At 34.2% G+C, this 17440-nt stretch overlaps 2 protein-coding genes across 2 annotated transcripts; both read left to right on the top strand.

Annotated features, from left to right (window-relative positions):
* Positions 1–7878: 7878 nt before the first annotated feature.
* Positions 7879–12785, top strand: LOC131610315 (origin of replication complex subunit 4). The gene is made up of 16 exons (XM_058882231.1): positions 7879–8070; positions 8158–8248; positions 8325–8381; positions 8651–8698; positions 9396–9446; positions 9535–9578; positions 9657–9720; positions 9927–10013; positions 10255–10346; positions 10426–10507; positions 10958–11043; positions 11133–11242; positions 11784–11876; positions 11945–12009; positions 12144–12287; positions 12481–12785. The coding sequence occupies exons 1-16, from the start codon at positions 7949–7951 to the stop codon at positions 12514–12516; spliced, it is 1272 nt and encodes a 423-aa protein (XP_058738214.1). The 5' UTR covers positions 7879–7948; the 3' UTR covers positions 12517–12785.
* A 629-nt stretch (positions 12786–13414) lies between these two features.
* Positions 13415–15974, top strand: LOC131610307 (palmitoyl-acyl carrier protein thioesterase, chloroplastic-like). Its single transcript, XM_058882220.1, has 6 exons — positions 13415–14064; positions 14245–14378; positions 14722–14835; positions 14924–15092; positions 15186–15254; positions 15362–15974. The coding sequence occupies exons 1-6, from the start codon at positions 13714–13716 to the stop codon at positions 15707–15709; spliced, it is 1185 nt and encodes a 394-aa protein (XP_058738203.1). The 5' UTR covers positions 13415–13713; the 3' UTR covers positions 15710–15974.
* The last annotated feature ends 1466 nt before the right edge of the window (positions 15975–17440 follow it).

The raw sequence follows: 17440 nt of genomic DNA, 5'->3' as shown, positions 1-17440 counted from the left end.
CTACGAAAACACCATATCAAATTTGTAGCGAATTCACAGCGGCGTCGTAGCTAATTGGCAAGTCTGAGTAAAGGAGAAGATAGATGGTGGGCCACGCATGTAGCTTCATGGTTGGTTGGTCAACAACATCAAACCCTCTCTCCAAGTCTGATTGGTCCGTCAATGTATCTAGGGGCCCACGCTTGACTATTCCATTTAATGTTTTTTTTTATATTTAATGTTTTTCAACCATTCATCTAACGACTTAAATAACTGGCGCAACTGGCAAGAGGCTTGTTTCCATCACACCATAAACCTGGGTTCGATCCCTGGGTTTATTCATTCTTTTTTCAATTTGTTTGCACCTTGTAGGTCCAACGCATCCAGCCCATGTACGTCCACGATGCATCCTCATGCGTTTACAATTGGATCTCTACACGATCAGATCTGAAGGCCAGGGATACGTTTCCCTATGGTGTACTTCCAAGGGACCGTCACACAGGAACCCGGCGACCACACATTTCCTTGTTTTTTTTTCACTCTCTTTTCTATTTTCCAACCTGCTTTTTTAATTAATAAATAATTTAGTTAATTAGGTTAATTAAATAAGGTTAATTAGACTAATGACCTAGAAGTTTAGGATTAGCATAATAATTGACTTAATTTTATTTTCTAAATTTAATTAATTTAATTTGATTTAATTAGTTAATTTAATTATTTAAATTTAGAGCGAATTAGGTGTAGTTTTAATTAATTAATTAACTTAGTAATTAGGGTTTAAAATTGACAGTTAGGTTGAAAATAAGTAGATATAGTTTTTTATTTATTTTGAACATAATTAATTTAATAATTAGGGTCAATTAGTCTTAATTTTAAACTTAGTTTTAATTTTAAATTAGGCTTCTACATAAAAATCAAAAAAAGACTTAATTTCACGTAATTTCTTCGCAATCTTCTCATCTCCAACTCCAATGATTGTCGCATGTGTGTTTAATTTCCGCTTTTTTATTTAAATTCTAGAAATTATGTATAGGATTGCAAATTCTTTTTGATGTAATAGTAATTAGGACCTTTTAGTTTCCGTACTTTACTTTCTCGCACTTCCCCGATTTTTTGGTTATGTACTCCCCTAATCCCCGAGGCCTTGTAATAGCGTAGGATTTTAATTTATGCTTTTACTTTTCACACCCTTATAATTGCTTAGATGTATGGCTAATAGGATTGTATGCTTAAGATTAAAATCAATCGCTAGCTAAATAATAATTCAAGATAAAATATTTGAATCTAATATACGTGATTGCTTCACACACACACACACCTTTAGGGTAACCCTCTCTTATGTTTCCTTTTCGACGAATAATAGTCAAGTCCCTCGAGCGTAGGGATACCTTAGCAAATGTCCCTCCGATTTAAAATCATCAAAAGATCATAGTCCCTGCGATGTTGCCTACGATACAAATGATCTCGTCCCTCGATTAAATGATGATAGTCCCTTCCGAATGCTAAGGTATCCTTACTTGTTGCCTTAATGACTATTCTCATCAATTCATAGGACTTCCTACCCTTCTTATGGTATGAATAGACTTATGGCAAACGATGACCCTCGATGACCCGATACATCCAATGAAAAGACTACCTACCTTCCTTATGGTATGGATAGCCCTTTCAAATAAAAGACTTAAAGAACAAGAAAGATCCACTCTTAGGGTAGGTGCTCTTAACTGCTTGCTCACATTCAAATCAAACTTTCAAATGCTTTTCACACCTCTATTCAAAACGATTTCCAAAAGGCTACACTTACTTACAAGTTAAAGTCCTTATTCAAAATCTTTTACTATACACACACTACATTCTTTTCAAGCAATTCAAACAAACAAAGTGAGCTAAGCGATTAAGAGCCCATGGATAACCATGGATACAAAGGGTGCTCATACCTTCCCTTTGTATAACCTACCCCCTGAACTCAAAATCTTTCAAAGGTCTTTCCTGTTCTTTTTGCCTTTCCAATTGGATAAAATAAACATCGGTGGCGACTCTTGCTATCCGCACATTTTAAAAAATCACTTCTCCCACCGTATTACAGCTACGATCTAGAGGGGGTGAATAGATCACAAATAAATGTTTTTTATTTAAAAATCTATTTTAAAAATACGTTTAACTATGGCAAGTGGAAACAATTTTGGACCAATAATCGTCTATCCCGAATTGTTATCGAAAAGATCGGATATGCGTTAAAAACCGTATAAAATATCAAACAAACAAAAGATCGGATATGAGAAAATTAATCAATATATTTTTAACAACAACGTTTGAATAAAACCACACACTAGTAATCGATTTCCAATGAAATATCAAACAAAAACTTGACTTAAGCAATTTGTCGAACATTTGGTGTGCAGCCAATTCTATTCAGATTTTTATTTGATTTTGTTGAAATGGAAAACCAATTGCAATACTATAGATTACAATCAACTCAACAAAAATAGTTTGCAAAATTATTAACCAAAGTGATTATCTCAATATATTGATTGCATAAATAATGGTTTCACAATTTGCAATTAAAGTAAGAGAGAGAGAGAGAGAGAGAGAGAGAGAGAGAGAGAGAGAGAGAGAGAGAGAGAGAGAGAGAGAGGGGAAAGAGATGGAGAGAGATACAAAGAGGGAAAGAAAGAGAGAGAGAGAGTTGTTTATGGAATTCCACAATCGATCTCACTATGGGTACGTCTACCCCCAATTTCAAACGTAATTGAGATAATGAAAATTAACCTTTGCAAATGTTGTTTATCCTTTACAAGAGAACCCTCCAAACCCTATGTTTGATGTTGATCCTATCTTCTTATATTCCCTTGATCTTGATCATGATCAAGTAACCCAATACTTCCAATTTGATCCTTCGGTTACCGCTACTCCTTCGACATAATCCTTTTCTTCAAAGCTTTCACTCGGTTGAACCCACATGGTGAACTATTGTGACTCGAGATTACCAAATTGATCCTACGATTACCGTTACTCTCGTGACTGAAACATCTTTCTTCAAAGCTTTCAATCGGTTGAATCCAAATTGCGAAATCTTGTGAAAATCCCCAAATCAATCCTTGATCTTGGAGGAAACCCCCAAATGATTTCTAACCCAATTGATTACAATAAACCTAATTGGATCTTATCAAACTATCTCTTGATCACACGACAAAAATGATTGTGTATAGTTGTTGTATATATGCAATGAGAGAGGATGAAGATGATGAAAATCTCTTTGTATATTTTTGGTTTCAATCAGTTAGAAATGATGCATGAATGCCTTTATATACGTGTGTGTGTGTAAAAGAATGAAACAAATTTTTTTTTACAAAATTATAAATTTTTGACACTTTAAGTAAGTGGGAGTAGACACATTCGAAGTGGGAGTCGACTCATAGGAGCTGGGGATGCTGCTTGGGAGTTGACTTCAAGTGGACATAAATAATTGGAGAAAATAGCTTCAGTAGGAGTCGACCCACAGCTCGAGGGAGTCGACCCATTTGTGATGTGTGTCGACTCTAGACTCCCAATGTGTCTACTTATTTTGGACAATTTTTTTTTGAAATTCTGGTATCAGATATGTGATGTCGAATGAGATGTCACGACACAGATATTTGCTGATTACAATTTAAGAAATAAGATGGTAGCAGAAAAAAATAATGCAGAACAATAAGGAACACAAGGAATTGTTTACCTAATTCGGAACAACCTTCCTACTCTGGGGGCTACCAAGTCAGGGATGAAATCAATATACGATAGTATCAATTTAAAGCTAAATTCCCCCGTTTACAGCTTCTCACTTAATCACTACCCTTCCTATGACTTCTACCTAAGACTCACCTAGGTATGAGGCCTTCCTCAAATCCCTTCAATCACAACACCCTGTGACAAAACAACACAAACAATAAATTGTAGAAGACACTTTTCCAAGACACACAATTCTCAATGCTTAAAAGCTTATGAGAACGACACTACTCTCCTTACTTAACAGCCACAGAAATCACACACATTCAACACCTACAGGTTTGTGAATGCACACATATGGAACTTAGATAAAATACTCCACCTCTAGTATTAACCCAATACAAAAGTGGATTACAAGCAACACAATAAAGGACTCGACAACCTATGTAACACCCTTCTAAACCCCGTGGAAATTAATAAAATAATTCAGAGTAAACATGAAAACAAGGGTGCCACAATTCAATTTAAAATAATTATCATAAATCAATTGTCATGCTTCACTTAGGGACAAAATCATCAATTTAACAAAATCATGTTTCTACACAACGAAACATTAATCAACAGATAAGCATATCATCATCTATGCAATATCTCACAAAATTAATCCGATAAAAACAAATTAGAGTATCATCATAAACTCTAAACTAGCGTTCCCCCAGTGTTACATCTATCAGAGCATGACACCGACACAACAACTAAACCGACTTATGAGCTAATCCTCACCAAGTCGAAAGCAGCTATCCTCAATCTGAAAATGTCAACAGTAAGGGTGAGTCTCATCACAGTTAACAAATGTTATTGCATCTTAAATAACAACACATCATAGTTATATTATTCACCCAATTTCATCATATTCAGATTATCATGAACATCCATCGTTTACACCAACATCAACAGAACACATCTTTCACACAGACAATCATACTCAACATTAATTCAACAAAACACGCAATCAACACATCATCAATATTTATAACACCAGAATACTTCCAATCATGTTATAAAAGTATGCATATGTATGAACTGACACTGTGCATGTGGTACCAACATCATCCAATGGGAATAACCCATGACCGATCCAACATCATCCAGATACGGCCCTGCCAGCACAGATTCCACACAATGGGAATCATGCCCTTTACTGATCCAACACACCCTTATGGATACAGTATCATCAATGAATATGAATGAATGCAACATATACAACATACTTATACCATCGTCAAGTCTAATGAGTAACATCATCAAATACCCATTTCATCATCATCATCATCATCATCAAAGTATGTTTATATACATTAGCATCATCCAAATACAATTAATCATCATCATCATCATCATCATTAAATAACGTACATGTGTCCACATCAATCATCATCATCAACAATAAGAACACACATGTATCCACATCATTCCAAAGCAAATCAGTCATCATCATACAACTTTCAACAAATCATCACATCATAATGTTTTTCAAAACAACATCTTATATTGTCACATTTCATCATATATGTCAACAATATATCATCCAATTAAACAAATCGTCACATGATTAATATTTCAACGTAGCATGTATTTAACACATCTCATCACATATATGTACAATACATCATTCACCAAGAAATAAAATCATATTTAAAAATAGTTGGATTCACACCTCATTCCATCATTTAAAACATAGGCTATCTCATAAGATTCATCGTGCTCGAAACGACACTAAAAACAGACCTACGGTTCGAAAGTTACACATCATTTAACTTTTCAAGAAACAACTATCGCTACAGCACGCGGCGCAACCAAGACTCGCGGCGCGACCTGAACCACACAAACCCGTTCGCGGCGCCAACCTATGCACGCGGCGCGATACGAGAAAACAAGTACGCCTTCGCGGCGCCAACACGGGGACGCGGCGCGAACTGGCGATTTCACAGATTTTCGGGTCTGCGTCAGATCCTGCGATCTGACTCAATCTGAGTCCAAAACTGACTCTAAACGTCATATACAGGCAGTTAATCATCAATTGCATCATTATTCATCATCACACATCAAAACAACACATAATCAATCAATAATCCACGCAATTTTCATCAATTCATAACCTCCCTAAACCCGACATATAATCCAATTGACTCAACAACATCCCTAATCAATATTATTATCCAAGAATACGATAATAGATGATAACCGGAGAGTCCCCCCTTACCTTAGCCAAAGATTCTTGATTGGTCTCTCCTTCCATTGCTCCTCTTCACGTACCAGCTTTCCAATCCCTCATCTCCTCTGCTCTGCTTTTCACGTTCCTTTTTCCTTTCTCCCAATTTTCCTTATTTTTATGAAAAATAACATTTTAATTAGTAAAGGGATTTACTAACATAGCACCCCCTCTTTACTAATACCACACTTGGCCCAATACTATAAACCATCTTTCTTCCAATTAAATCCCACAAACCACCAATAATTCTAATTATAAATTAAATTTCCATTTAAATTAAAAATTAAAATATACGGGTGTTACAACCTAGTACTAGGTAAACACAAAAAACACAGTCCTTAACATAAGCCACACATCACAATTAGGATTAGCTGGTCTTTTATAGAGTCAGCAGTAGTGTGCAGACAGACATGGGCTTGGAGGCTTAGGCCATTCTTCAAAATAGGGTTCTAGAGCCACCCATAAAACCTCCAAGAAATCAGGACATGATTACTCTAATATTGTTGGAGTAGCTCGAGTAAATTCTTCCTAAGATTAAGCAACCAAACTGGCAAACAAACACCTAAAAACCAAAAGCCCAAAAAAAACCTAAAATAGAAACTAATACTTCAGAACATGATGTTAAGACATCTGCGTTGACATCTCGCAGAACACCTTAAACCTAACAAAATGTTTTACCAAAATTGCTGCCAACACATAACCAACAGTTTTGTTTCAAAATGTTTTCAGTGGAAGTCGACCCACAACTCGAGGGAGTCGACCCATTCGTGTTGTGTGTCGATATCAAGCGCTTGTGTATCGACCCAACATAAAGTTTTATTTTCATTTTGCTTCAGAGGGAGTCGATTCCTAACATAGTTTTTCATGAAAATTCAAATCTTTTGACTTGTCAAAAATCTTTTGACTTGTTATATAAGTGTCCTAAGATGAAAGTGCAACCTAGACATAGAAAGATAAGGTCCAATGTAAAAATACTACATATTACCTAGTTTTGACATCATTCAAAACATCTAAGATAGGATATTGCACTCACAACCACTATACTGTCCAAAAAAAGTACATGTGTGTGTGTGTGTGTTCCCCCTGCAAGGGCAGGGAGACTTAGAGGCGCTAGTATATATATTACACATTTGGGGTAAGGACTAGCTCACGGCGGCGAGTAGCCCAATACTGTGGTTTTTAAGGCTGTTATAGGGATCAACTCACGTGAGGTGAGAGATCATGCTGTTGGCCGACACTGCTAGGTTGCAGGCTGGTGCTTGGAGTGATGTTGCCAAGGTAACTCAAAGCAGAGTGCTCTATGAGTGGTGTTTGAATGAGTGCAAGTAAGTAAGCAAGTGTTATTTGAGAGTTGTCCCCTATCCTCCTAGGGGATGAAGTATTTATAGAAATTCCGAATTCCTAGGATTTTCTTAGAAATATCGTCGCCCACCCAGTCAAAAGGTGGATAGTTGAATTCTTATTTCTAAGGGACACGTAGGTCAGTAGTTATCTTGACTTTTCCACTATCCAAAACATGTCTTATCTCACATTTTCTCTTCCCAAGAGACGATGAAAACGTAAGGGGGAGGCGGTATCTCCCTTCAGACGAACTCGCATCGTCGCCCTTTTTTTTTGGGTGGTCCTGAAATGTCGCGGTAGACAAGGTTATGTGCAAAATAGAACACTACAAATTAATTATTCTTATTATTATTATTATTAGTTGTTAATTAATTATTATTATTATTAATTTTTTTTTAAATTTTATTCTTTTTAATGAATTAATTATCATTATTAATGGTTAAAGATTTTAGAAGGAAATTTGGTGATTGTGCCGATAGAAAAATAATGTTTTTCTTTTTCCACCCCTGATTTCCACATATATGTGTTGGGCCTACCTCGTTTGATAGAGAATGGTTTCTTTTGATTTGTTCTATAAAATAAAAATAAAAAATAAAATAAATAAATAGTCGTGGATATTGTTCCTTCCCGCCAAATAATCTCGTAACACCGGCAATGACACCGGCAACAGCAACGGAGAGAGATGATCATCACATAGTGGAAGCATTGAATCTTCTCCGAAGCAGAATCTGCGACACCGGATTCATCTTCAAAGACTCTCCAGACGGAAACTACAGGTATAACATTTTTCTCACAAACTTCCCTTTCTCATTTCAACATTCAAACCACTATCTCTCACTGATTTCATCAATTATCATCACCAGCAAGTTGAAATTCATGATATCGAGTTCAGTAGCGGAGGCGTGCAACAATTCTATTCTCCTCCTCGGTCCCCGTGGCTCCGGGAAGCTTGCGGTTTGTTCTTCTATTCAACCATTGGTTCATTTAAGGGTTTCTTATGCTTGTGGTTCACTTTGTTTTGTTTTTTTAGGTTTTGGATCTTGTTCTTCAAGATTTGTTGATTCAGTATCCGGATTCCATTTCAGTGGTATTAGTCAGTTCGTTTCCTTCATGAATTATGAGAAATTAATTAATTTTTTATCCCTAATATTAGTATTGGGAGATGTCACTAAGATTGTAATACTGTTTTTCCTATGAAGTGAATACGACATTGACACGGCAACACCAGTAATAATTTGAAAAATAAAAAATTTAAACCTAATCACAATTGTTGGTGTCTACACATACTCACATTGTTTCAGAGGTGTTGGTGCTATAGAGGTTTTTTTACTCACGTTTTTTCATGGATTTCTGCAGGTTAGGTTGAGTGGGCTTTTACATTGTGATGACATCTCTGCATTTAAGGTTCTCATACTAATTCAAAACTTATTATACTATAATTTAATTGCCTCGTTGTTTTAGTCCTCTGATAGTCGGTAGTCATAGGTTTAATTCCCCGAGAATGTAGAGCATCGGTTTAGGGGGAGATTTTTTCTCAACAAATGCAACTCTATTTCCATCATCAGGATTCGAATCATTGACATTTTCCTTTTTTATTTTATTTTCTTAGGTAATTAGTCTTCTAATGTATCTTGATTTTTGAGGATGTTTATGTTGTGTGTTGGCTTAATGATGATGATTTTGCTGAAGCTAGTCTTGTTTTATTTGTAATCTTAGGCTTCTTATTTTCTTAATTTGTTTCCGTAGTTGTGTTTTCGATTTGGCCTAAATAAGAAAGGGACATTGGTTGGCAATGAGAAATAAACTACATAATAATGGTTGACAATAGACTCTTCTTATAAAGTAACTGTGACAAAGGCCTTTCTGAATTCCTGTTAAATCTCTCCTGCTATAAACTTGTGAACCTTCGAAGGATTTGGAATCATTGGATGGTGATGGATGGTGCCTCTTAGATTATTTTTGGATGGCGATGCTTCTATTAGGCGTGTTATAGTGTTTATAAATGTTATTATGGAAATTGTTTGAACCAGTAGATTTAAGTTACACTGCTGCCTTTTCTTGTGAAATATCTCATTTGTGGTTGTAAATGATGTTCAATCAGGAAATAGCTAGACAGTTATGCATGGAACATCAATTGCTATTCTCAAAAGCGGTAATTTCACTTGCTTGTGTACAGTTTGCCTTATACAATTACAGCTATGGTACAATGATTTGTTGATTTTGAAATGAATCTTTTGTAGGCATCATTTGATGACAACTCTCAATTTATGGTAGCCGTGCTGAAGTGAGTGAAGTTTTCTTTGTTGAAAAAGGAATATATTTTGAATTTCCGAAGCACTTATTATATATATTTTTTTTGTAGGGAGTGTGGATTAGCACATAAATCTGTAATTTTTATTTTGGATGAGTTTGACCTCTTTGCTCAGGTAAGGCTCTATTTTTTCTCCCCCTTTGACTGTTACTAAAAGCTTCATGTAATATTATTCTTATGATTGTAGTTAATTGCTATGATCAACTTCTTACTATTTAATTAATTTTAGTTGTAGTCTGTGTGAAATGTTCACTATTATATTTTTTGGGTTTGACTTTTTCGACCATACATTTACTTCTATTTGTTTATAATTTTCTGCAGGGTAAACAGCGGTTACTTTATAGCTTGCTAGATGCAATGCAGTCGGTATCATCACAAGCTGTAGTAGTAGGCATTAGTTGCCGCCTGGTATGTGCTTTACAGTTATTTCCTTTTTTCCAGTAGCTATGAATGTCATCAAGTCTGAATGCCTATACATAGTTAAAAAATAAAAGGATTTCTTTAATTTGATATTGTTGTGATTTACAAAGTATAATTATTGGTTGGGAGTTCCAATTTGTTTCACTCATGTATTTTAAGAATCTATCATTGCGTAAGGAGCTTTGAGATATTGAGATAACTTTTACAATCAAGATATTTGACCGCGCAGGATGCAGATCAGCTATTGGAGAAAAGAGTACGATCTCGTTTTTCACACAGAAAGCTGCTGTTCTTACCACCTTCAATAGAAGATTCGCAACGGTAGATAAACTATAGTTGCCTTTGGAATAGACTTTGCTGAATATGATGTCAAACACTGCTGTTTTGACTTATTATGCAGATTATTAGCGCATATGCTGACACTGCCAATAGATTCAAGCCTTCCATCTGATTATGCTGTTCAATTTAATAAAAAAGTTCAAGTATCCTTTTTATTCCTAAGGTTTTTTATGTTGAATCTAGTTGGTTAGAGGGCCTTCAGAATGAACAGGAGGGCCATCTATTATAATTTATTCATTTTGCAAAGCACACTTGGATTGAAGTTTGCATGCCTGCTATATTCTGCAATTGTGAAGACTTATTAATTGGTTGCCAACCCATATTGCATACGTTTTTGCATTTTGGCCAGAAGTTCATATATACTTATAAATAAGTTTGTGAGCCATGCATAAAGAAAGAACTATTATTGCAATCCTTTTCAGTTCTTCGCATTCATTGTATTTGTGTTTCAATGAATGCTTGGTTCCTCTACCACAGCTATTTCACATATGTAACTATCATTTGCTTAGGGAGATTTACGCCTTTGTATTTTTTTATTATTATTGAAAATTCACACTTCCATATCTGGACAAGAAATCCTTTACAAATTACAGAATATTATAGAAGACAAAAAGTTCAAAGAAGTCTTCACTAACTATTTGAATTTTGACTCCTCTATCAAACATTTGTTGAGGTTCCTGTAAGTATTTTGTTCACACCTCTATAGCTTTTTAATATCAAATAGACTATCCTCCTAGACTTAAGTGAGTGAGTTTGTTGATTCTACAGGTTCTATGCAGTCTCTCAAATGGATTTGCAGACTGGGTTTCTGTCTAGGGAGAACTTTGAAACTGCTTATTCAAGCATCCAGAGACAGCCCAAACTAGAATGTTTAAGAAGTATGACCATTTTTTATAGTTTATGTTCCCGCCTTTTTCCATTTTGAATTCTAACTGTATAAATGGAGTTCCCCTCCATTGTATTCATGTATTTTCTTCTTCGATGATATCAAGACTTGATTTAAAAAGAACTTAACCTTGAGAAACTCTTACGACATTACATGATTGGAAAACAAGAATGCATTAGCATATTTAAAGTTGCTAGTTTCTGTATCTTGTTATAGGACTTTATGTCTAGGCTGAAGACCTAACACATGAATCTTGTAAGTTTTAACACATGAGTTTTTCCATATAACCCGCGTGTTAAGGGAGAGAAAACTGTTGTAGCATGTGAGATGATTGTCTTGGATAATAATTATTATACAAAGACTTATTAACTGTGATACGAAGGATCAGTCACATTTCAGTCTGCAAAACATTGCCGTATTCTTTAGTTAAAAAAAACCTAAGAAAAAAAATATAGGCAATTGCATTTTCAAATCTCTCCCTCTGGTTTTCATGAGGAAACTAATGTTTTTTGGTTTATCTTCATTGCAAACAGATTGTTCCATTTTAGAACTATATATTTTGGTATGCATGAAGAGATTGGAAGTTAAAGAGAAAAGTTTATGTAACTTCAATGCAGTAATGAAAGGTGATATTTGTTTTTTATTTCATTATTCTTTTATCTTTATTCCTTAACGCGTCTGCCATATCTTGCAGAGTATAAAAACATACATGATTCTTTCCAGACTTCTGATTACTATGCACGGAACGTCTGTTTAAGGGTGTGTGCACTTGCTTTGATTATTCATTTAAAGCCAAACACGCTTACATGAGTAAATGATTGCTATGTTATGTTTCCTTCGATCATCTGACACCGGTCCAAACTTATTTGATGGTATCTTTATTGTGTATGCAGGCATTTGAACACCTTATACACCGTGAACTAATATGTTTCACAGACAATAGAGGACATAGTTTATCTGTTGAATTTCGTCCTGTAAAGCTCTTAATTTCATCTGCTGAACTGTATCAAGGACTAAAGGCTTATCATTCTTGCCCCGTAAGTTAACTGAAAAAACAAGTCTACCTGCATTTTATTTTTATGCCACATTAAGAAATATGAATCACATGAATTTTGGGTTATACTTGTTTTCTGCTTTACTATATTTGTAACTTATTTGAATCACTGTTATATGTCACGTATGCAAAGGTAGGTGATCGAAGCATAATTTATTATTTGTATGTTTTGGCAGGCTATCCTTCTAAAATTAGTAGAACGTGACGGCTAAACACCTGAAGACCACAATATTTTGCTGCCTCAGTTGGTCATATATGTGGTATGATTCAAAATTTTGAAAAGATCGGCTTGTTATGAAGAAAAATTTATTTTGTTTTCTCAACACTTTTCCTCGATTGTAATTGATGTACATGGAAATGAAATGTGTATTCATTTCTTTTGAACAAACAAATTTCTGTATGTGTAATCCCTTATGTATTGGCAAGTTATGCCATCAAAGTATTCAGCAAACTACCTCTTTAACAGTTTTTCACCTGCACACACATGAAGTGTATATGTAATTTTTTTTCTAAAAAATTGGAAACCAATTCAATCCAAAACCAAAATAAATTTGATTGCATTGGATGAGATTTGACTTCAATTCGAATCAACTGTACAACCAAAGAACAATGTCAAATAAAATAGTATATTGGATCAAAATTGGAATGACCTAAACCAATTCAATCTTCAAAATCATCCCTACTTCAAAATAATATTTTGTATTTTGATTTTGATGACGAATTCAACATTCTTTCATGTTTCTTTCAATCCCTAGTTAACGGTATTATCTAAGATCTTCATTAAATATTACAAGTTTTTTAGTTTGACTGTTGCTTATATAATTTAACATACAATCTTTTATCCCATTTATTGGAATCTTGAGGTACGGAGTAAAAGTTAATTTTTTTTCTACCACAAATAAACAAACTACAAATTTCTTAGCAACTAACTATACCAATCCAGTTATACATGTATATTAAATATAACTAAGACTGTGCACTATGAAGATGACTAAATTATTATTAATATAGAAGATGACAAAGTTTATGATCTTGTAAAAAAAAATGGTTTATGATGTCAAGTTATCAGAATATCTAACGTTGAAAGCGAATTCATATGTCGTCTTATGTTTCACAAACTCACAAATTTTCCTGACACAAACTAAACAGTTGCTTTTGTCTCACTTTATGTCATCGATCAGTTCAAGGTTATGCATTTGATTTCCTTTCTCACAAGCATCAAAAACCATGTAATACCTCTTTGATTTGTCAGCTAAAAAATAATCACAATGTTCAACTTTTTGTCTCTCATTCTAATAAGTCATTTCTTTGTTCAATCCGTCCAAACTCTATAAATAACAACTTCAATTTCCAATCTCTCTCCCCTTCCATATCATTTGGAGACTGAAAGTAAAAAAATAACAAAAAAAATGGCTGCTGTTACTAGTTTTACATATCCTGCTTCTCCCTTTCTTGTAAGGTGCTGTTCTATGAAAGAAAATCATCATGAACAATTGAATGGTAACAGTAGCATAAGAATGAATGGGAGTTTTAGGTCTCCGATTAAAGTTGAATCACTTAGTCAAACAGCTGAAGCTGCACCTACAACTCTGGTTGAAAATGGCCAACGACAAAACATACCGACAAAGAAGCAATTGGTTGACTCCCATCGTCAAGGTCTTATCGTTGGTGTTGGTTATAGACAGACAGTCGTCATTAGGTCTTATGAAGTCGGTCCTGATAAAACCGCAACACTTGAAAGCATCCTCAATCTTCTTCAGGCAATTTTCAATCTCTGTCATTACACTATTTCTATTATTTTCCTAAGATTAATGATACCGTCTCTTCAGATTGAAGACATGTCTGGTATCTGACACGTATACGTCTGACACTGACATATGTAATTAGATTCAGTTATATCGTATTTAAAAATTATTAACCGTAACTTTAATTTTATGCAGGAGACAGCATTGAACCATGTATGGATGTCTGGACTACTGAGTGATGGGTTTGGAGCAACACATGGAATGATGAAGAATGATCTCATTTGGGTTGTATCAAGAATGCAAGTTCTCATTGATTATTATCCCATCTGGTAATTAAAAGTTCCTCTTTTTAATAACTACTATTAATCTATTATTATACAAAGACAAGACACAAATTAATGTAATCCAACTCGATAACTTTCATGCCATACTTGACAAAAATGTACTATTTCTTGGAGGTTTTCCTAGGAGTTTTCTCCATGTTAATTGAGATTTCTTGTCCTATACTCCTTTGGTGGCAGACAACTTTCTCTTTTAAATTTAAATATAGATATGTGTGTTGTCAAATATATGCATTGCATAGAGTTTCACTAAAATACTCCATATTTTAATCCATCATGGGCCATAACAGAACTTTAATAACAAATAGAATATACACTTAACATGTGACAGGGGAGAGGTACTTGAAATCGAGACATGGGTTGGAGCATCGGGCAAGAACGGAATGCGACGCGACTGGCTCATAAGAAGTCAAGCCACAGGCCAAATTTTCGCTCGCGCAACAAGGTATGCTATGTCTAGCACAATTTTTCCAACATTTTTGAAGTCCTATATCATACATGTTCTAATCAAGATTACCACTTAACTAAAACAGCACATGGGTGATGATGAACCGTACAACAAGACGCCTCTCGAAAATGCCAGAAGCGGTGAGGGATGAACTCGCACCTTGGTTTATATCAAACCAAGCAATAAAAGAAGATGCTCCTGAAAAAATCGTCAAATTGAACAAAGAGGCGAAATACACAAACTCCAATTTGAAGGTATGACATAGTTTTAATCGCGTTCGTGTCACAATCCTTAATATCGTGCGCTCGTGTACAATTAACAATTTTGTTTCACTATCCACTTTGCAGCCTAAAAGAAGTGACTTAGACATGAACCAACATGTTAATAATGTAAAGTATCTAAGATGGATGCTAGAGGTAAATCAAAAAAATGAACCTACTCATTATTTTTAAATATTAGTATCATTATTAAAATATCATATAGTTAACTTTTATTTATTTTCTAATTATTGATTATTTTATAGACTATACCTGATCAAATTCTAGAGAGTCACCAATTATCTGGAATCATATTAGAATATAGAAGGGAATGTGGAAGTTCAGATATAGTTGAATCACTATGTGATCCTGAAGAAGATGAAATAGTACTTAATGGTATGGTTGAATCAGATTATTGCAAAAATTTGATTAATGGATTGTCATTGGCATCATCAGATATTATAAATGGTGGTGGAGTTTTGAGCTACCTTGAGCATAGGCCAATAAAGTATACACATCTTTTACAAGCTAAGGGAGAAAAACAAAATGAAGAAATTGTTAGAGGAAAAACTACATGGAAGAGGAAATTCACTACATGTCCATTTTCTACATAGTAATGTATGTTGAAGTAGTTTTTGGGAACTGATGACTTGGAAAGAACAAACTTCACTTTATACTTTGGTGTGTGTGAACTATGAAATCTTTGGCTTCAATGTAAAAGACATTATGGGAAACAGCCAAGAACATTAGAAGAAAAAATCTATATAAAGAAAATGACATGATCAAAGAAATTTATAAAGTTATGAGTATGTTGCTTATGTAATTCATGAAATTACTGTGAAATATGATAATGATTTATTTATAATGAATTCTAGTTATATATTCAACCAAAAAAAGTTATGATAAACCTATATCATTTCTACATATTAAATTCGAGATTTTCTTAATGGGTTGTTGGTTAACTCTATTTATTTCTCACAGACTTATAAAATTTCGAAAATGTCTTTTATCTAAAAGTTATCTTTTAGACGCACCATCACATTGTTGTTAATTTATTTTTACTTGATAAAAGTTAGTATACAGTGTCCGAAAAATAAAATTCAGATATACCATTTCATGAAGTCAACTTTAAGACCATACGGTAATATAACACGGATTAAACTCCCCTCACCCATTCAATAACATTTAAAAAAAAAATCAAAAAATAACTAACTCTCTCCAAAGTTGCACACCTTTGTCTAGTTTCTTAATCACTTTTACCCCCTTATTCCAAAGTCTTTCAATCACAACCTAACTCATTCAATCTCACAATGCAATTATTAAACAAATTACAACCCTTCTTTGCTTTTGGCGGCTAGATTTTACGAACAAGTGGTTACACACTTCTTAGTTCCTCGCATTTTATCTGGTTTGAAATATATATTCCTCTCTTTTTAAGTTTTGATTTAATGAATTTTATCTTTGTTGCATTTATTATAGAATTGATTTGTTAGATATGGAGTTAGGGTTTCTAATTCACACACGTCTGGATGATAGCTGTCAGAGACATCATCCATATGTTATCTCTTAAACCTTTACCATTTTTTTACGTTGTTACCCTTGCATACTATTTTTTTTACCACATTGTCTTGTGTCACTATAGAAAGATGAGTGATGAACAACAAAGGTATGCATGGTAGATAATCACATTGTCTTGTCTAAAAATTTTATCCTTGATTTTGTCCAAAAATTTCACACTCTGTTTTTATTAATGTTTCCTTAATTTTGTCTAAAAATTATTATTTTTCTCCTGGTATTGTCTAAAAATCGACTATCAAATGGGAAGTATACAACGAAAGGAGGGGTTGAGCCCGGGCTCGCTGGGCTGTAGATCTGCCCATGGCGACACATTTCTAGAGCCCAAGTGACATTATCTTCCTGTTCACGTACATTTCAAAAAAGTAAACTCAATTGAATATGTCATCTTTGTAAAAGTAACACCTACAATTTCCAGCATAGGTACCTATATTTGTTTGTCTTATATTTTGAATAAATTATCAATACATTGGAAAATGTGTTAAACAACCTGATGGATTTAGATGTATCCAAAAAATATCTCAAATAATTTTTTTCGTAGTTACACAGTCTACACCTTTAAACAAAATGAGCTACGTCCAACAGTTTCAATAATTGTTACATTTCAGATGTTGAACCCCTTTTTGCCTTGTTGTTCATGTGTCGAACATTACAAACTTTTTTAATATTTAATACATTATTGGGTCTCTTTCATTTCTAAATTGCGAGTATGTTTTTTTTGGGAAGAACCATGCTCATTGTCTTCTCAACAACATTTTTCTTCTTGCCAG

This window comes from Vicia villosa, linkage group LG1 (genome assembly GCF_029867415.1).
Source record: "Vicia villosa cultivar HV-30 ecotype Madison, WI linkage group LG1, Vvil1.0, whole genome shotgun sequence".
Taxonomy (NCBI): Eukaryota; Viridiplantae; Streptophyta; class Magnoliopsida; order Fabales; family Fabaceae; genus Vicia; species Vicia villosa.
Note: the sequence above shows the minus strand (reverse complement) of the source record. Positions and strands in the feature narration are given on the sequence as shown.

Coding starts and splice junctions, on each gene's coding strand:
- LOC131610315 (XM_058882231.1), top strand. CDS start 7,949: ATGACACCGGCAACAGCAACGGAGAGAGATGATCATCACATAGTGGAA. Junction 8,249..8,324: donor GTGGCTCCGGGAAGCTTGCG/GTTTGTTCTTCT, acceptor TTGTTTTTTTAG/GTTTTGGATCTTGTTCTTCA. Junction 10,014..10,254: donor TAGGCATTAGTTGCCGCCTG/GTATGTGCTTTA, acceptor TTGACCGCGCAG/GATGCAGATCAGCTATTGGA.
- LOC131610307 (XM_058882220.1), top strand. CDS start 13,714: ATGGCTGCTGTTACTAGTTTTACATATCCTGCTTCTCCCTTTCTTGTA. Junction 14,836..14,923: donor ATTTTCGCTCGCGCAACAAG/GTATGCTATGTC, acceptor TAACTAAAACAG/CACATGGGTGATGATGAACC. Junction 15,093..15,185: donor ACACAAACTCCAATTTGAAG/GTATGACATAGT, acceptor TCCACTTTGCAG/CCTAAAAGAAGTGACTTAGA.